A 23,215-nucleotide genomic window follows, 5' to 3' on the forward strand; every position below is an offset into this window, starting at 1 on the left:
AAGTACTGTGCAGCCCACTGGCAATGACAGCCCGCGACCCCGAACTGGCCGGCACAGGGGCTCGGCTGCAGGGGCGCCGGTTTCTGTACTTGTAACTCCGGGACCTGCTCGCAGGAGAAGGCTGACTTACCTCGGTAACCGCAGCACAGACACAACACCTGGCACGTGGTGCGTTACTAACGCTAGTAAGGTTTGGACACTTGAGGCTCCAAGTGACGGAAAAGCAGTCTGCCTGGGAAACGACCTTTTCTGGCGTCTAACCCATGTGAATTCACTTTGGGGCAAAGGTGGATTTCGTCTCCTTGGCTTCGGACTCCAAGGTCCCTGAATGCACTCTAGAAGGTAGATGGGGCGTAAATCGGGCTGCTATTCCCTTGGGAAGCCGTATTGTTTTGTGCCCATTGTCCCCCCGCTGACCCCTGCTAGTCCCCGGGGGCCTCGCGCTGCTAGCAGCTCTCGGAGCCTGAGCGGCCGGCGAGGGGGAACCGAAAAGCGGCGGAACCAGAGGCGAGGGAGCAGGGCGGGCGGAGGAAGATGAGAAGGGAACCGGCGGGCCTAGCTCCGAGGCGGCGGCGGCGGCGGCGGCGGCGGCGGCGCAGCGGACATGGAGGCCCTGCGCGTCCTGGAGCTGTACAGCGGCATTGGAGGCATGCACCAGGCGCTGAGAGGTGAGAGCGCACACGCCATCTCTCTCCCCATTCGCACCGAGGGGCTGGTCCCAGCTTGGGCTCGGGGGAGGGGCGAAGCGGCGAGGCGCCGGGGCGGAGAGAGGAGCGCAGGGTGTGTGTGTTGGGGGCGGGGGGGCGGCGCTCGGTTGTCGTGGAAACCGCCCGAGCGCGCAGTCCCCGCCCGGCGGCTCCGGGCGGAGACTCCCTTGCTCCAGCCCCGAGGCTTGCGCGAAGGGCGGACGCGGAGTCTGTGTGGACTCAGTCTGAGTCCTGATCCGCGAGGCGAGGCTGGAAAGTCAGACTGAGATGGTACCGGCGACGGGGGATGGGCGAGCTCCTGGCGGGGGCCGGTCCCCGTTCCAACTGTGGCTGCCACCTAGAGGCGTGGACACCTGTTTCTTTGCCCTCGAGGGAGTCGCGGCGAGGAGGGGAGGTTCCTGGGGGGCTTGGCCGGTGAGGATTGGATCTTCACAGGGAGAGTTGCAGGGCAAGGCGGAAGTTAGGGAAGCCTCAATGAACTGTGGAGAGGAGACACTGAGGAGAAACCTGTTCCTTTCTGATCATTGAAAAGAAACAGCGTGTCTTGTCTAGATACATGGAGGCGCCAGAAGAGCGGAGATGAAACTTGGTGTGACCTTGGGCTACTTGCTTAACATCTTTGAACCCGGTTCCTGGTTTTAGAATGGGAAAAGTAAATTTTTCAGAGGAGGATTATTATGAGGATCAAAGATAAGGCGGGTAAAATGTTTAATAGTGCCTCGTACATTGTAGCCACTCAAAACATTATAAATTAGGACTGTTACTATTTTATGTGCCTCTCTCATTTTGAGGTGATAAGCTGGAACTGAAAGGTTTATTTTCGGTGGTGGTTCTCTCAAAAATATTTCTTGAACTCCTGTTCTGTTCCAGGTACTGTCTAGGTGCTGGAGATACAGAGTGACAAATAGACTTTGAACGTGCGTGTTTATTCTTAAATTACTATGACAGCCACAACACTGAAACTCGCCTGCTTCCTTTTTTTAGTACCAAGGGCAACGAAAAACGAATAGTGTAAGATACAAATAATATATAATGAGTTGAACATAAGTTTTCTGAGCATATGTATTCAGTTTTGATTGTAGACTAGGGTAGTGATTATTATAGTTTTATTACCAATTATTTGCTGGTTCTCTACATTCAGTTCTCTTATCAAAACTTAACCAGCAAGAAAACAAAAGAAAATTCTAGGGGCGCCTGCCTGGCTGGCTCAGTCGGAAGAGCAAGGGACTCTTGATTTCAGGGTCATGGGTTCCAGCCCCATGTTGGGTGTAGAGATTACTTGAGTAAATAAATTAAACTTAAAAAAAAAAAATTCTAGTACTCTTTGTTCTTTGTTAATTTTGTAAGATTTTATAATGTCAGCATATTTTCCCGTATCTTGAAACCCCTTAATGAACATGATTTTAAGGTTTGCTTAGTACTTTATCATAAGCTATAGTTCAACCACTCCTTAAGGGGATAGATAAGAACATTAGATTATACCCCAATTTTTTGCAAGTATAAATGTGCAACAATTACAGCCTTGAACATAAATCCTAATTTTCTCTTTAACTGGTGTTTTCTAAAAGTTGAGTTAATTCATTTAACAATCTGAGACTATGTGCTAGTTATTAAGTAAAAAATTAGGATACTTTTTAAAGACTTGATAGATAATATAGCAGATTGCTTTTCAGAGGTTTAGGAGTACCTCCCTCAACTGCGTATTCATCAGGATTTGTATTAGCCATTTTTAACCTTTGCTGATTTGATTGGGGTAATTGTGTAATTTTAACTTGCATTTTTTTGGTTAATGAAACAGTTAAGTATCTTCTCTCCTATCCGCCAGTGCAACCTGAATTTGTGCACATATATTTCTGTTGCCACTGCTACATCCTGAATCTGAACTTTATTAAAATAGTTTCCCAATTGCTCCCCTGTTTCTACTTTGCTTTCCTGCTCCACCCTTTCTCCACATAGGAAGAGAATGATCTTTTGCACAGTAAACTGGATCATGTCACTCACTTCCCTGCTTAAGTGACTTCTCTTTGAGGTTCGAGTCACAGCCCCATCTTCTTACTCTGCCTGGGAGATCTGGCCTCTGCTGCCTTCCCTTCCCTTCCTTTTTGTTCCTGTACAGCTTCTAGCACAGTACCGCACTTGTGACAGGCAGTCTGTGGATGACTGCTGATGGGTAATCATTCTACCATTATGTTGATAAAAGCTTAGTTTGCTCAGCCCCAATTTTTGTATAATACAAAACTCTTAGTTGCAAACCAATAATCTATTCTCTAGCGAACCTAAGCAGGGAAAAAAAAAAAAAAATATATATATATATATATATATATAGAAAAGGACTTTCGGAAGCTCACAGAATCTATAGGACACCCAACAAACAGGTTAGGTGAACAGGAACACTGCTCAAACCACACTCTGGGCCCTGCCCCCACAAAGCTTCATACTGACTTCACAGCTTTCACCAGTGATGCTGAGGGCCAGGTGTGAGAAGTGCCATCCCTGTTTTCCTCTGAAGGGTGGATGCTTCTCCCATCTCTGTCGCGAAAATGATGGGTTTTTCATTTGCTACCTCATGTTGCTACTTCTGAATGAAAGTAGTATATGGATGCAGTTAATTGGTGGACTTTGGATCCCACTGCCAGCAAAGGAAGCTGGGAAAGTGAGTTCTGGCTCCTCTTTTGGAAAGAAGGGACTCAAAATATGGCAAAATTTTCAAATATAGAAGACACGGGCAAAGATTCTAAGTGGCCACAAGTATAACAAATACCTTTCACATTATTTAAGACATGTTCCCTTGTATAGGAAGCACTTACTACTTCTTTGATACTATTTATGCCTGCACAGTCTATAAAGTCTTGGCTAATGAGAATCTTCCAGGTGAAAATATCTCCTTTCAGAAAGTAGTAGAAGTAGTTTCATGAGTTATATATTGGTGGGGCCTGCAAGGCACCTGCAAATTTAATGGGTAGCAAATAAGATTTTGTTTTTCTCATAAAGTATAATATCACAGAAAGACTAAAATGTGATGTAAGGTAGTGAATAAAGAAAGCTCTAGCTGATTATTATCATATATATGGTCAACTATTGAGACTTCCTTGAAAGTAAAAAGACCTGCCCTACCAAATAATTTCTAAAGGTTTTTTAAGGTGTTGATTTTGAGTTTTAGTCACATTAACAATCATATTTAGTAGGAATTACTCAGCCTTAATATTTTCAGTTAAAATGTCAAGCAATTTGTCACTCATTATTTTCTGAATTTCTTTTATCTTTATTTCTCAATGACTTATATGCCAACTTGAGACCCTACTGAACCACTTTGTAATTAGGTGTGCTTATATCTGAATCAGGCAAGTATATTATGATTAAATATAGATCCGAATGTCACCTGGGGTGTTTTTGGAACATCAGTTGTAAGGAGCTAGAATTTGAACTGCTTAATTTTTTTTTCTTAAATTTTCTTTGGTATTGTAAAAATGTCCTCTTTATGCCTCTTTTCCCATAGTTATTCTTATATGACTTGTTGCCAGATTTAAAGTGAAGTGAGGTAAAAATTTGTCCCGTTTGAAAATATGTATTCTTTGTTCTCTGTTAGCCACAGGAGTTATTAGATTATTTTTTCCAAACTTGAAATACAAAGATGAAATAAGTAGGATGAATTTTGTATATTCAGCAAAGGAGAATGCTCACTTTCCATTGGATGATAGAATTACCTATCTTTTCTGTGATGGAAATGCTTACCTCACTGCAGAGTATTACTATTTTCCATAGATCAGATTACTTACCCTGTCCTAATGTCTAGGTGACCAGTTTAATTTGTATTATGACCTATGTATTGGGGCTTTTGGGGGCTCAATAGATAGTACCCCTCTTCATAATTCTGAACAAAGAGAGAAAGAAAACAGAAGAGTAAGGCAAATAGGAAATACAAATTTGTATGATTTTTATTACTCGTAAAGGCTGAGTTGGAGGATGTAGCTTACTGAGAGGACCCGATGGGTCAGCTAACATTCAACCAGACAATTAGGCAGCTACCTTTTAGGCACAGCTGGAGACGCAAGCAGAACGCATGTTGCCTGTGGGTAGCTTATTCCCAAGAGGAGGACTGGTGGAGCTGAGCAGGCATGCCCAGTTTATTTTTCACAAATTAGCCGATTAGAGAAGTCACTCTGCCTTCCACGGAAGAAGTAAAAAGGCTGTGTGAGGAGTTTAAATGAATAGAAACCACTCACTTGGAAAAAACATCAGTAGGGGGAACACATACACTCACATGCCAAATGCTTTTAGGAATCTTTCAGATGTCACCGTTTTTCGATTTTGCAAATGTTATCTCATTCTTTTCATATTTGATACTTAAACTGCCTCTGACAATCATTTGGTACTGCCGAATAATTTGAAATACGATGGTTTGTTTTCATAGTAGGTTGGTCTTAAATCATTGTTTGTAGCACTGTGAGATAGTAACAGCAGACAGTGTTTATAGGACAGTTTCAGGGAGAGGTCATTTCATCTCCCAGTTAAGAGCACAGTTTTATTATCAGAAGGCCTTGGTACTTCCTAGCTTTGTGACCTTGGGCAAAAACTAAACTTCCTGTGCCTCAGTTTCCTTTTCTATAATAGTACTTACCTCGAAGGGGAAGTGTGAAAATTATAAATAAATAAAAATAAAGCATGTCAGTAGTGCTTGGAATGTGGTAAGTGCTCAGTAAATATGGGCAGCTATTATCAAAAATCTTAGAGTTATAGAAAATTATTACATGTTGTTTAAAAATGGCTTTAGAAGAAACTGATAATTAAATATTCGAAGTTGTCAAAGAGCTTTCAGACTAGATTTGAATTATGCAGGAATAGATCAGTGAAGGAAAGAATTATTTATAACCACAGAAGATGATAGGGAATGAATATGTATGAAGAGGTAAAAGAGAAGGGCAATGAAGAGAACAGAAAATTCTGTTTTGCCCTCATGATTCTCTAGAAAGCTCACTTATCCATGAGGGAATAAATTTCCTAACCTGGATCTACTTTGTGTTCATTTCCCTGTCCTCCTATTCAATGATTTTGGAATTACTCCGTCTATTTCTCTGAGTGATAAAATTAATACCATTATTTAGGAGTAAGGCAGAACTGGCAAATATTAGCTGTGTGAGTACTAGAAAGCTATTTGACTTTCTGAGCCTGAATACCCTATCTCTGAGACGGATACTGTAATAAACTTCTCATAGGGTGTTGTGAATGTTAACTGAAACAGTTGATGTATGAAATATAGTGTAGGTACTTGGTAAATCTTAGCTCCTTTTCTTTCTCTACATGTTGTTTTGTAACTAGCTTTCCTCACTTAATTGTATGGGATGTCCTTATTGATAAAATTGGGATAATACTACTAACAGGCTTGGTAGGAGCTCTATACATAGAGCTGTTGTAGTTCCTAGTATATAGTATATAAGTAATACTGCTGATGTTACTTAAGAAGTTGAACATTTTCATGTATTTTTTTGTATTTATTTTGTGATTTGTTCATGTTGTCATTGGTATATTCTTTTTTATAATTGGTGATTTGCTGTTCAATTTTGTTACGATATTTTTTTCCATCCAGGATTTTGGAAGATGATAGAGTTTTTCAGATAGTTAAGAAGGGAAAGATTATACCAGACAGAAAGGAACTTCCTGTACACACACAGACATGAAATAACATGGTCTGTACAAGCATGGAGAGCTACAAGTATTAAAATATTATTGCAATATAAGTGCTACAAAGAAGTAGATGTTTATGAGGTACCAAATCATGAAATGCCATACAATCTGATAACGTGCTTGGATTTTTATCTCCTAGGTCTAGTTAGCAAATGAAAGTTAAAGAACCTATCAATTAGGTTCTAGAAATTGTACCGTGTGACCAAAAGGTGGTAGTGGTGGGGAGTAGGGTATAGAGACATGGTGGACAGAAGATTATTGTTCAGCGATAATGAATTTAGGCAGAGCCAATGAATGGAGGAGGTGACTCAGGTTATATACAGGATCTAAAAATCAGCAAAACCTGGTAGTCATTTGGGTGTTAGTTACCTAGATTTCTGACGTGGGTCATTTATCCAATGGGATAGTCCTAAATCAAGGTAGGGGAGAAATAATAGGTTCCATTTTAGAGTCACAGAGTTTGAGTTGTCTGTATGACCTGTAGAATGCCAAATAGGCAGCTGCTTGTGTATTTTGGTCTGGGGGATCGATGGGATTAGAGATAAACTTTTGTTTCTATATATGTGCTGAGTGTAGAAAAGAGGACCAACAGTAGGGAATACTGAGGAACAGCGACATTGTGGGGCTGGGTAGAGAAATAGTATTTACAGAGGGAAATTGAGCAGGAAAAATTAGAGAGCAAGGAGAACCAAAAGAACACTGTGCCATGAAGATAAAGGGAGGAGAGGATTTCAAGGAGTGATCTGATATTACAAACCAAGTGAACTAAGGACTAAAATGCATTCTTGATTTAGTTGCCATTTCCTGGCTGGTATCCTACGTAATAGTCTTCTCAGGGGTATTAATAAGTTGGCCTTGATGGTCAAATAAGTTTCGGAAACTCTTCATATGATATTGTCCCATGAGAGTCTCAGGACACATTAATATACCAAAAGTGGTGAGAAGCCCTACAAAAAGGGTGCTGTGTGGTTTAAATCCGCACTTCCCATATGTATTTGAGCAATGAGTACGCTTTTTTTTGAGTGGGGAAGGGGATTATACTTATTAGCATCCTGTAAAATAATGTTCCTTAGAGCATGTGTTGGGAAATGCCTGCTGGGCAACAGGAGAGCGCTGAGGGAGCTGTGGGAGAAGTGCCGGGACCAGTGAGTGGGCGAGTGAGAGCGAGTGCCAGGGCTCCGCACATGGACCAGTGTGCATCACCTTTAATGATGCTGACAGCGCTGACCAGCTCCAAAGTAAGCTTCTCGGTAGTTTGTCTATAAGGCCAGATTTGTTCATGTTCTCCTTATCTCTGTTTTTCTCTAGAGGTGTTCAAAACTGAACTCCTGGTTCTCCTTACCCCTTCAAAACTTAATGTTCTTGCAGCCTGCCTCCTCCCAGCAACAGGTGTCTCCATTCTTCCAGGGGCCCACCCCCAAGTCTCGAGTCATTGATGTTTCTTCTCTTACTCCAGAAAATTCCATGGGATCGCCCTTCAAATGCTCTTTATAATTCTATCATTCCTCTCTCTCCTCCCCTTTACCACCTCATCCATAATCTTGCTCCTGTTTTGTCAGACTTAATTTATGTGCCACCCCAGATTCACTTGTCTCTGCCTGCCTCCCGGGCCCTGAGCTGCTTGTTCTCTGTAGTCCCCCAACTCTGCTATTTTTTTTTTGTAAAGATTTTATTTATTTTTTAGAGAGCGAGCGAGAGAGAAACAGCATGAGAGGGGAGAGGGTTAGAGGGAGAAGCAGGCTCCCCGCCGAGCCGGGAGCCCGATGTGGGACTCGATCCTAGGACCCTGGGATCATGACCCGAGCCGAAGGCAGACGCTTAACCATCTGAGCCACCCAGGCGCCCCCAACTCTGCTATTGTTGCCTTATTCCATAACACCGCCAGTCCATGCCTCGTAACATGCTCTGGCCACCGCCAGTGTCCGGACTGAAACGTGGCTGCAGAGGCTGTCTGGAGGGGTTGGCTAACACAACCCTAGGTGGGGAGGAGAGGAAGAGTCATGCCTGTGCAATAATAGAAAATACACATATATTGATCTCTGCCCCCAGTTCCTGGCACAGAGCTCCTAAAACCCTTATAATTTCCTAAGTGATAAGAGCAGTGGAGGCCTCTTTTGTTCTCAGATGTGGTCTTTGACCCTGCTTCCTGACACAGAGCTCCTAAATCCCTTGGAATTTTCTAGGTGGCAGGAGTGTCTTTTGTTCTAATGAGGCAACTCTTGATCTGCTCCTGAATTGCTTCTGGATGGGGCTGGTCACTAGACAGACTGAGGGTAATTAGAAGCTTGGAACTTTCAGCCCCACCCCCTATCCTCTGGGAAGGAGGGGGGCTGGAGATTAAGTTGATGACTGATCATGCTTATGTGATAAAACCTCCATAAAAATCCTAAAAGTCTAGGGTTCAGAGAACAACTGGGTTGGTAAACACATCCATATGCCATAAGGATGGTGCACCCCAGCTCAGCTTCTGTGCTCAGGACTCTTCCAGACATTGCCCTATGTATCTCTTCATCTGGCTGTTCGTATGTATCCTTTACTATATAATAAACTGTCAAACATAAGTGTTGCTATGAGTTCTGTGAGCTGATCTAGCAAATGATGGAACCCAAGGAGGGGGTTGTGGGAACCTTTGATTTGTAGCCCAGTCGGACAGAAGTTGTAGGTAACCTGGAACATGTAGGTATTAACTTGCAACTGGTGTCAGACTTGGGGCAGTGTTATGGGTCTGAGCTCTTAAGGGGTTTGGCCAACTCTAGTTAGCATCAGAATTAAAGTGAACTGTGGACATCCATCTGGTGTCAGAAGTGTTGTGAGTATGTAGTAGTATGTGAGTAAAAGAGAACCACAGGAGTGTTTTCCTACACATGTCTTATGGGATGACCTCTGATCAGGAAGAAACATGATGAGGAAGGAGTAAGCAGACATATCCTCTCTCTTCCTCCCCCTACCAGTGTTCCCTGCTCAAGTGCATATGGGGATGTGGGGAGTGTTGCCTTAGATCAAATAGTGTCATTACTGCAGGGCTTCTGTCACCTTCGATACATCCCCCCTCCTGCCACTGTGAGGAGTGTGGTCCATCCATGACAGCAGTTAGCTGGGTTTTCTTGTGAAGCTGTGACCAGGTTAGTAATACACTGCCTTTTGTTTGCTTTCCCTCCTCTCTGCCTCACTGCCCCTTATTCTTGCTGCTTTGGGGTTTTGCCTCCCAGAAAGAGTATCTGCAGCTAAGCTTTGCCTTGGGTTCTTTCTTAGAAGACCTGGGCAAAGGATTATTGCAGCAGCCTTTTTACTGGTCTCCTTGCTTCTGCTCTGTCTCCTCTAGTTTATTTTGACTCCTCTGGTGTCAACATGATGCTTTAGAAATGTATTAGGTAAGTCCTTCCTCTGATTAAAACTTCTGAGAGGTTTCTCATATCACTCAGTGAAAGCTTAAGTCTTCCAGCCCCAGTCCTCATTGGGCCAGAGCCAGCCCCTTTCCCTCTCCGAGCACATTTCTTGTGCTGTCTTCTTACTTTCTTCATTCCAGGCTTGCTGGCTGTCTTAGTAAGTTTGTGCTGCTGTAACAGAATACCATAGACTGGGGGGCTTATAAACCACAGACATTTATTTCTCACAGTTCTGGAGGCTGGAAAGTTCGAGATCACGATGGCAGTGTGGTTGAATTCTGGTGAGGGCCCTGTTCCAGGTTTCAGAGTGCTGACTTCGCCTTTGTCTTCACATAGCTGAGAGCAGAGAGAGGAGGTAAGCTCTCTCATGACTCTTAGAAGGGCACTCATCCTATTCATCAGGACTCCATCTTCATGACTTCATCTGATTCTAATCCCAGTTACCTCCCAAAGGCCCCGTCTCCCAGTGCATTGGGAGGTAGAATTTCAACATAAGAATTTTGGGGGGCACATTCAGTCTATAATACCAGTCTCCTTGTTGTTCCTCCTACAAAATAAACTTGCTCCCATCTCTGGGCCTTTGCAGTGTCTTTTCCTTCTGTTCTAGAAAGTTCTTCCAGATACCTGCCTGCTCCTTCATTTCCTTCAGGTTTTTGCTACTGAGACATTCTCTAAACAACCTATACAAAAATAGAACCAATCCCTTCTCCTACACTATCTGGCTTACTCTGTTTTGGTTTTTTCTCACAATACTTTTCCTCGTTAGACATAATATGTACTTATTTATCATTTCTCTCCCCCCTGCCCCACCCCACTAGGATATAAGTTCCATAATAAGATAGACTTTGTCTAGAACATTGCGTATACATACTTTTTGGATGAATGTACAAGTGAATAAATGAACTAGAGTCATTTTTGCTATGAAATATGTATAGCTTGAAGTAGATACCATTGTACTGTGATAAGTTTAACTTAGTTATTAAGTCTGAATCACAAAGATCATTTTTCTTTGGGGGGATGAGCTAAGTCAGCGTTTCCCGAAGTGTGGTCCATTGGTAGTGTTTTGAAGGATGTTAATAGGTATCATGTAAGAGATAAACATGTATGTATGTGCGTGTATGTGTCCATGTCCGTGTGTGTATGTGTGTTGGAGAGTGGCTAAATAAGTAGAATCATGAAAGGTTTTTGTATGTGTGATTATATGTGACATTTTAATAGATAACAGATTTTTTTTTGTACTACATGATAAAATGTGAAATTTTCTCAAAATAATCAAGTGTATTGGGAATAAGTTGGTTTTAACTCTGTAGAATTTTAATCATATGTTAAAATGGGCTATGGTGAAAATAATGAAGTTCAAGTGTTTTATTTTTTACTCTTTTATTCCTCTCAAGAAATATTACCTCTTTGTGTGGAAAATTGAAAAGAGGTTGATACATGATAGCGAATCTGTAAGTAATTACAGAAGGATTATTATCATAAAATAGGGAGATGAAGGTTGCATGTAGAATTTGGTATTTGTTGGTGTCTAGAGCCTTTTTAGGAATTCTTTTAGCCTCTTGCTTTGCCCATGGAAGATTATCAGGAATATTCCCTAAAAAGTGCTTTTCAAAAATAGTGCCAATCAGCTCTCACCCTGCCTAAAAGCAAAAAAAATGCATCTCAGTTTTGGAAAATAGGTAGAATGTAGTGGAGATTTTAAAAAATACTATAAATACCATTACTTTACCTGGACCAATAGTTGCTTTTACTGTTATCCACTAAATCTTTTCATTCTAGGACTTTAAATCACCACAAACTGAGCAAAAACCCTTGGACTAAAGTAAAACAGCTCCATCAGAAAGTTAGTCATAGTAGCTCTTTAGCATCCATTAGTTTTTGTTCAAACACAGTAGTGAACTTAATAATCCCTTAGTACTTAATGAGTGAGACTTAATTTAAGAAACAAGTACCTGGGGCGCCTGGGTGGCTCAGTCGGTTAAGCGACTGCCTTCGGCTCAGGTCATGATCCTGGAGACCCGGGATCGAGTCCCGCATCGGGCTCCCTGCTCGGCAGGGAGTCTGCTTCTCCCTCTGACCCTCCTCCCTCTCATGCTCTCTGTCTCTCATTCTCTCTGTCTCAAATAAATAAATAAAATCTTTAAAAAAAAGAAAGAAACAAGTACCTGAGTCTTTTAGTATATACACGACCCTTATAGGCTTTGGCACATTCCTTAATTATAGGAGACTTTTGGTCCACGAAGAACCCATAATATGAAGGATTTATAGTTGGACAATCTAGTTAGGCTTTGAACTTTCATAGATCAAATTAGAGATACTAAGTAAGTAGTTTTGCCTTGCTTACATTTTTCCTGAAAACCCTGAGATTTACATGATAATAAAGTACCAGAGTAATTTCTCTGCTTCTTCAGAAGGCATTTTATTTCTGTGGCTTCAGTTTACTCTTGTGGTTATTGTTGCTGGGTCAATTGTTTAAATTATATTCTTTGACTGTTTAGACTTAATGGCAGTCTTTATTGATTTGACGTAATACTGACCATTTATCTGTACCTTGCTCTCCATCCAGTGAGGTTTCTCTCAGTTAATTTTGAAATGTCAGAATGTTGGTGACCATGGCTTGGGGGGAAAGATGTGAATCTATCGTTTTTCTAGATTGTTTTGTGGGTTGGCACTTTTAGGATTTGGCAAGGGAAACATACATAAAATCTAGAGTTCTGCTTCTGTGAAGAGATTGTCTTTTACATTTCTCCTGTGATTGTAAAAATCAAAGGGCTTTTGATTCCATTATTTAAAAGAAAATCAAAAACAAAGCCCAAATATATATACATATGCCTTATAGACATATTTGTCTTCAATACAATATATTCGTTTTTCCCAAACAAGTTATACTTCGAAAAGAGTCTATAGCCTATATTTTAATTTTCATGAAGGATCTTCATAGTCCTCAATTTACTATATTTTGAACAGCAAAGTAGTAAAATGTTGCTTAGATAAGTTATGTTAGCCTGAAAGAAGGTAATACGTGTTGGGTGCTTATTAAGGTCACTTGAAGGAATTGATGAAAAATCATAACAGATGAATTTAAAAATTTAGAAATAATTTTTAGAGGGATGACCTTGCAGTTACAGGGGTTAGATATCATTGTAAACAAACCTTCTGGAAATTACAGAGTAATACTGAAGGGGGTTACTTTGTGGAGATCACAAATAGTTAATGGGCATTTGTGGTTGGTATAATGTTTCCAGTGATACCATCATTCGCAAACTCAAAAAGTGCTAAAGTAACTTTGACTGAAGGGAAGTTGATGGGATCTTGAAAACTGTGTTAGATGACTTAAAAGGTGACTATTGATTATAAAAACTCTGATTTCAAAGATGCATGTGAGAAAGTCGGATAAAGTTATACCATGAAATTTGAGTGGAAAAAGCGGTATTTCTAGATGGACATAGTAAGATAGTGCTATTTAAAATATATTTGTATAACTAAGTTAAGAAAGTATATAATATACATTTAAATATTTCAGCTATACCTTTTCATCATCTATATAATGAAAATGACCATGCATCTAATTTTGGATATTCTCCTGCAGAGAATGGGTATTAATTTTCATTCTAGTTGTCTTATATTTGTCAAATATACAATGTATATTTACATATACATTGTATATATACAGAATGTGTGTGTATTGTGTATAATATATATGAGTTTGGACATAGGAAAAGGCCAGCAAGGATGCACATTGTCCTGTTATCAGTGTTAGCTCCTGCAGAAGGAGTAGGGATAGCGAGCTCCTTGCTATCCTTAAACACATCAAGAACATTCCTGCTTCAGTGCCATTGCATTTGCTGTTTCCTCTGTCTGGAATGCTGTCCCCCATATAGACACAAGACTAGTCCGTTGTCTTTATTCAAATGTCACCTTCTCAGGGCTTCCCTGGCCACTATCAAAAATTACTGTTTCTACTTTGCCTTCCTATCCTCCTTCCTGATTTATTCTTCCCCTCAGCACTTATTACTGCCTACCATATTAAATATTTTACTTGTTTATGTTTTTTTTAAGATTTAGTTATTTTAGAGAGAGAGAGAAAGTGAGCGGGGGCAGGGGCAGAAGGAGAAGGAGAGATTCCTCAAGCCGACTCCCCATGGAGCCTGATGTGGGGCTTGATCTCACAACCCTGAGATCATGACCTGAGCTGAAATCAAGAGTCTGCCACTTAACCGAATGAGCCACCCAGACGCCGCTTGTTTATGTTTTAAAATGACTGCCTCCCCTTCTAAAATGTAAGCTCCATGAGGGTAGGGATATTTTTGTTTGTTTGTTTCATTCTGTTTTGTTCACTGTTATACCCTTGGCACCTAGAATGGTACTTGTTGCATCGTAGATGCTCAGTATTTGTTGAATGAGTGAATAAGTTCTAGAGCATGAACATTTTAAAGACTGATGATATTGTGAAGTTACTTTTTATTTTTATTTCTTTAAAGATTTATTTACTTGAGAGAGTGAGAGAGAACACAAGGTGGAGGGGCAGAGGCAGAGGGAGAGAGAATCTTAAGCAGATTCCACACCGAGTGTAGAGCCCGATGGGGGGCTTGATTTCACGACCCTGAGATCATGACCTGAGCCAAAATCAAGAGTTGGATTCTTAACTGACTGTACCACCCAGGCACCCCTCAAGTTACTTTTTAAAAGGATATACCAATTTATATCCAGTAATGTTTTTGTGACCATAAATATACCAATATAATATTTAAAACTATATAGTTAACCATGTGAAATTGTTATTTTAATTTTATCACTAGTGAAGCTGAATATTTAAAAATATTTTTACACTTATTCTTTTTATTTTTAACTATATATTTGTTTAAAAATTAGGAAATGCTTTATCATCTCACCTGATTAATAGAGTAATGTTGCAATTTTAAGCTGTCCCCCGTCCATCCAATCCAACAGCATGATTGCGCACATTAATCATCAAGACATTTATAGTGAATTTGTCAAGATTTATCTCTCACTGCATTAAGAAAGGGGACCATTTGGACTTGGGAACCATAACTCTCCTGGAATCCGAGAAGTCCCAAGGGCGGAAAACATTAGGAAATACTGAAAACATACTCGGTTATTCGTTCAGCACATAATTTTTGCATGGTTTCTGTGTCAGTTACTTTGCTGCACAATGGGGATACAGCAGTAACAAGACAGCTATATTCTTTTCCTTGAGATTATAGTTTACTGGGAAATACTTATGCTACACAAATGAAGAAGAAAATTTCAAAATAAAAATTATACATGCTGTTCATGCAGGGATAAACACTGTTGAGAATTTGTATTATATCTTTCAATCTTTATTTGACAGGTGTTCATTAACATTAAAATAAACTATAGCTTTCTTTTTTCACTGAGAATATTTTGAAGTTTGCCTTGTTATTAAATATATTTTTAAACTTGGTTTTTAATCGTTGTGTGATATTCCATTTTATGGAAGTTCCACTTGTTCAAAGCAATCAACTATTTTAGGATATTTATGTTGCTTATGGTTTCTCACTATTATAAATAAAATAGCATTTATCCTTCATATAAATCTTTTCTTCACATCTCTGTTATTGCCTTATATATTGGTTTCCTATTGCTGCTATAACACATTACCACAAACTTAATGGCTTAAAGTAACACAAATTTATTATCTTATAACGCTGGAGATCAGAAGTCTTAAAATCAAGGTTTTGCCTGAGGTATTTCCTTCTGGAAGCTGAAGGGGACAGTGCGTTTCTTTGCCTTTTCCAGCTTCCAGAGGTCACCTGCGTTTCTTGGCTTGTGACTTCTTCCTCTGTCTTCAAAGCTGGAAGTGCAGCATCTTCCAGTCTTTCTCTCTGACCTCTGCTTCTTTCATCCCTTCTCCTTCTCTGACTCTAACCCTCCTCCATCCTTCTTGTGATCACACTGGGCCTTACCTGCATAACCTAGGATAATCCCCTCTTTTTAAGATCTTTAGTCATATCTGTTGCCAGGTAAGGTAACGTTGTCACAGGTTTCATGGATTAGGATGGGGACAATTTTTTGTGGGGGCGGGGGGAGCTCACTGTTCTGCCTTCCACACCTTAGGATACGTGCCGAAGTATAAAATTGCTAAGTCCAAGCAGTTTTGAAGGCTTTAGATGCATACTGCCAAACTGCTCTCTCAAACACTGAATCCTCCATTGATACACCTGCAGTGAGGGTTCCTGTCACACCGGTCCTTTCTAGCATTTGCTATTCTTAGTTTAAAAAGTCTTTGGACTTGTGATAATAATCATAGCAAAAATTTATTGAGTAATTAGTATATGGCCAGCACAAATGTAAACTTTATAGGTATTAGCTAATTTAATCCTCAGAAAACCTTATGACATAGGTACTTTATTATCTCTATTCTCTTACTTTTACAGATAAAGACACTGAGGCTTAATGAAGTCAGGTGACTTGCCTAAGTCACACAGCTGGAAATCGTGGAGCGAAACTTCAAACACAGGCAGAGAAAGAGCTAGATAGCTAGATATCCATATCCTAAATCTTTCTGAGGACCTGTGAATATACACACACACACACACACACATACTGAATAAAGAATCTCTGTAGGGTGTGTCTATGATAGGCTTGATTAAAAAAAACAGTGATAGCTAGTATGTGTTGAATACCATGTGGCTTAATGGAAGAAGGTTTGCAGAGAAATATATAATCGGGAGGAGACTCAGAAAAAGAAAATGAGGAATGAAATAATTGAAGTGCTTTTTCCTCTAAGGTCTTAGGACAGACTTTACTTTCTGGTTCAGTTCAAAATTGTAAACTTAATTCTTTTTTATTTTTTTAAAATATTTTATTTATTTGAAAGAAAGAGTGAGAGAGAGAGAGAGCATGAGGAGGGGAAGGGGCAGAGGGGGAAGGAGAAGCAGACTCCCAGCTGAGCAGGGAGCCTGATGTGGGGCCCAACCCCGGGATTATGACCTGAGCCACAAGCAGGCAGACATTTAACTGACTGAGCCACCCAGGTGCCCCTAAACTTAATTCTTTTAGAGGTGCCTGTAGCAGAAATTCAGGATAGGGTTTAAAACTTTATGAAGTCAATAATGATGAAAATAATAAGCTTTAAAGAAGGTTTACCATATATAAAGCAAAGAGGGACTCAGAATGGCAGGACAAATTTAGAGAGGAGTTTTTAGTTTAATTTTTGGGATCTTTATGTTTGATAACATAATTCTATTTTTACAAGTCTTTTTTCATTCATAGTGATTAGATACATAGTACTAATGCTTATATCATTTCTTCATTGACTTCCATGAGTATATCAGAAATGATCGTCTTTAAAAAAATGATCATCTTTTAAATTATAAGAAAATATCAACAAAGAATGTTTTGATATATTTATAGTGATGAACCATTCATAGATGTTCGTTCATTCAAAGCAAATTTACGTAAAACAAAGTCTTTGCTGCTTAAACCTGTAATAGGCTGGATCACATGTGTTTATATTGCTTATTTCTTAAACCATTTAAATAAATGTTTTTAATCACCGGTAATGCCTTTAAGAGATTAAGAGGAAGGCCTTAAATGTCATGGGAAAAATGGAGAAGACAGATTTATATCCTTTGAATTCTAAGTATGTAAATAGGTAGCTTTCAACTCATTACATTTTTGGCCATAGGCCATATTTGTTGAGCTCTAAAGAACTGTAGCAATTTAATTCTTGTTTTTTATTCTCTTGACTGTTATTGAGTTGGTGGGATAAAATACGCATTGAGTTATAACTGTTTACTGGTGTTTGTATGTGTGTGTGTGTGTGTGTGTGGTTTTACAGTTTAATGAACATGTTTTGAGAATGTATCCAAACCTTTCTTATCTGTCCTTGATACTTTCCCTTTGTGATTTCTCAGGGTCACAACCAAGAGAAATATTGAATTCTTTTGTTCCAAGATAAAAATAATTTTATGTGTGTTTGCTTTTCACTGATTTTAAAAGCATTCCATTCTTGGGGCGCCTGGGTGGCTCAGTCATTAAGCGTCTGCCTTCGGCTCGGGTCATGATCCCAGGGTCCTGGGATCGACCCCAAATCAGGCTCCCTGCTTGGCGGGATGCCTGCTTCTCCCTCTCCCTCTGCCCCTGCTTGTGTTCCCTCTCTCACTGTGTCTCTCTCTGCCAAAAAATAAATAAATAAATAAAATCTTAAAAAAAAAAAAAAGCATTCCATTCTTATTGTCAAGAAAAAGACCAAGTAATCAAAAAAGTTTAAAGAAAGAAAAAAAATTACTTCTAAATTCCCTCTACCACCAAGAGATAGCCCGTCAAATTTGCTGTTTTTTTTTTTTTTTCCTTAATATGGGTACATACACATACACTATACAAAACTTGGATTATTATATTATATACCGAACAAGATAGTTAGTGACTTTTTTTGTGTGTGTGCTTAAAAAATCTGTTTCACTCCACATCAGTATATATGGGTATCATTTTTAATATGACAGTCTTACACTTACATCGTCCAAATATCTCCTTAGCATAAATTGTCACAAGCGGAATAGCTAGGATGAATGATAGAGGAGTTGAATCTGTGTACACTAGAGCCAACATGAAGAAGGGCACATTTTTTCAAACTCTTGTTCGTACTAGACAGTGTTCATCTTATAAAAGCTTTCCTAGTCTGATAAGTAAAACTGATTAATGTGGATTTCTGTCATTATTGGTGAGGTGCAGCATCATTTTATGTTAATTGATGATATGAAATTCTTTATTTTGAATTGCCTGTCATTGAAATTTCTATTTTGACCATTTTTACTTTTAGAACTTGAATTTTTAAAAAATTAATAAGACCGTTCAACTGAAAATACTATATGCTCCTTAAAAGACATTGGGGATACAGCTTACAGAAGGCTGTCTGCATGTTTGTTGTATTTAGAATACATGTATAGGATAAAGTAATTAGGTAGACCTGTAACGAAGTCCTTGCCTCCCAAGTTGGGACTCCTGCAAATATTGCCTCAATTTAGGACACTTGGGGAGTGTTTGATCAAGAGAAGTGTTTTTTTTTGTAGCTATGTAGTGAATTAATTTCTTATTCACAAGGCTTTTGATGTTCATGTTGTTTTGCTTGCCAAGTTGGAATTTGAAATGCATTTCCTCTTAGTGACAAGTGATATTTAAGTGTGTGTTCTCTTAAATGCCTATGAGAACTGTTATTTCCAAGTTACAGAAAACAATCCAAACTGGTTTACATAAAAGTTGTAAATACTCATGTAATGACTAAGATCAAATATAGGCTTGGTTTGGGGTACAGCTTAAAGCGGCTCAAATTGTGTTACCAGGAACCAGTTTTCTTTCTCTCTGTATCTGTCTCAGTTTTGTTCTTTATGGATTGGGTGCATTTTTTAAAGAAGATTTTATTTATTTATTTGAGAGACAGCAAGCATGAGCAGGGGAGAGGGGCAGAGGGAAAGGAAGAAATCGATTCCCCACTGAGCAGAGGGCCTGACATGAGGCTTGATCCTGAGACTCCACGATCATTACCTGAGCCGAAGGCAGAGGCTTAACCAACTGAGTCACCCAGGCGCCCCATGGATGAATTTTATTCTATTTTATTTTTTTAAAGATTTTGTCAGAGAGAGAGATATTTGTCAGAGAGAGAGATAGAGCACTACTAGCAGGGGGAGTGGCAGGCAGAGGCAGAGGGAGAAGCAGGCTCCCTGTGGAGCAAGAAGCCCAATGTGGGACTCTCCCACTCCCACTCCCCCTGCTTGTGTTCCCTCTTGCTGTCTTTCTCTCTGTCAAATAAATAAAAATCTAAAAAAAAAAAAAAGAAAATCAAGCATCTCTTTCCAGTTGCCCAGGAAAAAGTCAGGTGTTCCCTCTTATTGTGCCTCATTGGCTTACTTTGAGTTGTTTGCCCTCTCCGAAATCACTCTGCAAGTCTTGGCTCAGGCTTGACACATGCTTTAAGTGAAACCAGGGGTAGGGGGTTGAGGCCGTCTGAACCATTTGACAGAAAGTGAGTGTGGTAAGATCCCCAAAAGAAACTCTGGGACTATTGCTAGAGAAGCATACTAGATGCTGGTAAAGCACAACACAGATGTCCACTCATCTCATCTTGTATTCTCAGTACCCAGCAGAATGCCCAGTACATGATAGGTACTCTAATAAGTATTTATAATTGCCCGACAGTAGCACTATTGGTGCTATTATTTAACATATTTGTAAGATAAATAGAATTCTGTAGGCCATTCTGGAAACTTCATTGTGTTGCCAAGGTAAACATTTGACCTAAATGTCAAACAATCTACCTAAAATCGGTCTTTTAGGCTTTGATGAACACAGAAGTACAGGATTATTAAAGACTTTTTAAGCTAATCCTGTTCTGAGGAACAGAACATTGAAGAAGGAAATGAACAATTATAAGGAGTTGGTTTTAGGGATCAAATTCACTCATTTTCATACTATTAGGTCAGGAGATGTTTATTGGAGGCCAAGTGGGTGCCAGTTCTGGCAATGTCTGGGTGCTGTGAGTACTCTGATGTACAAGCCACTGCCTGGGCTCTATCAGATCGTGTAGTCTAGTGAGAGAGGCAGTGTCCTGGGACAAATGTGACCATAGTGTGAACTACCCAGCACCATGACCGAGGGACCGGCCCCCATTTCACTCCAGCAGGCTCAGTGAAAGCTGCCTGGAGGAGTCACGCCTAAGCTGAGGGAGTCCTGAGGGACCAATGAGAATGATCTAGGACAAGAGAGATGGTGTCAGAGGTTGGACAGGGTAGGATGGGCTTTTATATACAGAGGTACTAGGATTGAGAAATTATGGCCCATCTGGGGCATGATAAGTAGTTGGGTATTACCTGGGGAAAAAAGCGTATGTGTATGAGTGTAGTGACTGTGAATTGGAAGAGTGAATTGGACTCGAGGGACAGTGTCAAAAGAGGAGGCTAGACAGGTATGCAGGGTCCACATCATGCTAAGAAGTTTGGATTTTATTGGGAAGACCGTGGTGAACTACCAGATGACTTAGAAGCTATAGAATGATTCCATTACAGTCTGGGAAGAATCCTGGGAAACCCCGTAAGTGCAAATTTACTGATATGAGTTCAGGAAAAAAAGAGCATTTGATGCTATCTTGCTTTTTAAAAAAATTGACATTGTTACATATATTGATATGTGTAGCTTATAAATAAACATGTCCATGGAACACTGACCATCTCTCTTGATAAGGTTTCTAAAATACAGACTTTTCTTTTTTTTAAAGATTTTATTTATTTATTTGAGACAGAGAGAATGAGAGACAGAGAGCATGAGAGGGAGGAGGGTCAGAGGGAGAAGCAGACTCCCTGCCGAGCAGGGAGCCCGATGCGGGACTCGATCCCGGGACTCCAGGATCATGACCTGAGCCGAAGGCAGTTGCTTAACCAACTGAGCCACCCAGGCGCCCAAATACAGACTTTTCTATAAGGAACAAAAACAAATGAAGGTTTATCTTTCTTTCAAACAAAATAGAATTTAAAAATAAGCCATCTAATACTGCTTTCCAAGTCTTTTTATTTTTTAAAGATTTATTTATTTGAGAGAGCGAGAATGAGAGAGAGAGAGAGTACATGAGAGGGGGGAGGGTTAGAGGAAGAAGCAGGCTCCTCGCCGAACAGGGAGCCCGATGCGGGACTCGATCCCGGGACTCCAGGATCATGACCTGAGCCGAAGGCAGTCGCTCAACCAACTGAGCCACCCAGGCGCCCTGCTTTCCAAGTCTTAAAACTTATCAAAACTTGATGGAAGGAGACATTTCTTTATCTTAGGACAATAAATCATTTTAAAACACCAAGCACCTTTTATAAAAAGGGCTTATGAACACTTAGTAATCATTAGAAGATCTGTTGCATGAAAGCCTGAGAAGTTAAGGTTTTGTCCTCTCTTTAGTTATCATTATCAATATTTATAGTTTGACCTTTGTTTTATGTCAAGAACCACAGAGGCTGTTGGGTAACACTTCAGCCATCATTCCAAAGGGAAACCAGAGCTTCCTTAGTGGTAGCTTCATGTCACCTTCTAATCAGTATTATGATAAATCATCTGAGGAAGTCTCGCCGTGCAAAAATATTTAACAAGAGATTACTGGGGTTAGGAAATATGTGAGGCTGATTATCACTGTTCCAGAGTTTCAGCGGTTTTGCTTTTGAGATTCTGAGTGTACCGTGGTGGTGTTATTAGTGCTGGTATTCCTATTAATATTATTCATATTAGATTTTTGAGTTGTTTATTGAATATATGATTTTACTTAGTTTTCCAAAATTTTTATATTCTCTTAAATCAAGCCTCCAGAGTTTTTCTCCTCACGGTAACATAGATGTGACTTTTAAAAAATAACGAAGAAATAACATTATATGATGACAAATGGTGACAACACATTGTGGTGAGCACTGAGTAATGTATAGAATTGTTGAATCACTATGTATACACCTGAAGCTAATATTGTATGTCAACTATACTTCAATAATAAAAATTTAAAAATAATGAAGAAAGTATTTGCTTGGTAGAAATTCACTTCGTAAGGAAAATTTGGGGGGAAATCACCTTTTATATTTTTTTTCATCTTTTATATTAAAGGAGGAATTCTTGTACCTTAGAGAAAAACAATGTTGCTTTAATTTTAAAACTCCCCTGACCTCCCTAAATATAAACTTTATATATCCATCCCTGTGAGTCTAGCAAAATGCTTGGCACACATCACTCAATAAATGTTTTTTGAGTTATATTGATCCGGTCTAAACAGGAATTGAACCTGAAATTCTCTTCTCACCACATGCTCAGACACACACAGACACACACACACATACACACACACACAGCCATCTAAACAACTGAGGAACTGTTAGGATTAGGTTCATGCATCTGTTAGCATTAGGTTCAAATGTCAATAATAGAGACATCCAATGTCAAATGTCAATAATAGAGACATCCAAAATAATAGTGACTAAAGAAGGTAGAAGTTTGTTTCTTTCTCACATAAAGTAAGTCTAGGAGCGCTTGGTGGCTCTGATTTCAGCTCAGGTCGTGATCTCAGGGTCGTGAATAGAGCCCCGTTTAGGGCTGTGTGCTCAGCGGTGAGTCTGCTTGAGATTCTCTCCCTCTCTCACTCTCTCTCTAAAATAAATAAATCTTAAAAAAAAAAAAAGTGAGTCTAGACATAGTAATCTAGGGCTGCTATGGTGATTCCATGAAATCCTTCAGGACCTCAACTCCTTCCAGTTCTTTGCTTCGCTAGCTCTGTAAAGTGGCCCTTCTCTTCATGGATTAACATGGTAATTAGAGTGCCAGCCATTACGTTTCTTTTTCAATAGTAGAAACAAACCAATAGTAAAAAGGCCAGAAAGCGCAAACTATCATGTTCTTCTTCTTTCTTATACCTTTGTTCTTTCTCAATGTCCTCCTCAAAATGGA

The 23,215-nt window shown here is 39.8% G+C and overlaps 1 protein-coding gene across 1 annotated transcript in view; it reads left to right on the plus strand.

The window, feature by feature from the left end:
- The first annotated feature begins 534 nt into the window (after nt 1-534).
- TRDMT1 (tRNA aspartic acid methyltransferase 1) overlaps nt 535-23,215 on the plus strand; it is a 55,307-nt gene continuing 32,626 nt past the window's right edge. Inside the window, exon 1 of the mRNA XM_035021545.1 lies at nt 535-668. Coding sequence (XP_034877436.1) covers nt 605-668 — 64 coding nt within the window. The 5' untranslated portion in view covers nt 535-604. The remainder of the gene's footprint in view (nt 669-23,215) is intronic.

Source organism: Mirounga leonina, unplaced genomic scaffold, assembly GCF_011800145.1.
Source record: "Mirounga leonina isolate KUSES-001 unplaced genomic scaffold, KU_Mleo_1.0 Mir_175, whole genome shotgun sequence".
NCBI classification, from domain to species: Eukaryota; Metazoa; Chordata; class Mammalia; order Carnivora; family Phocidae; genus Mirounga; species Mirounga leonina.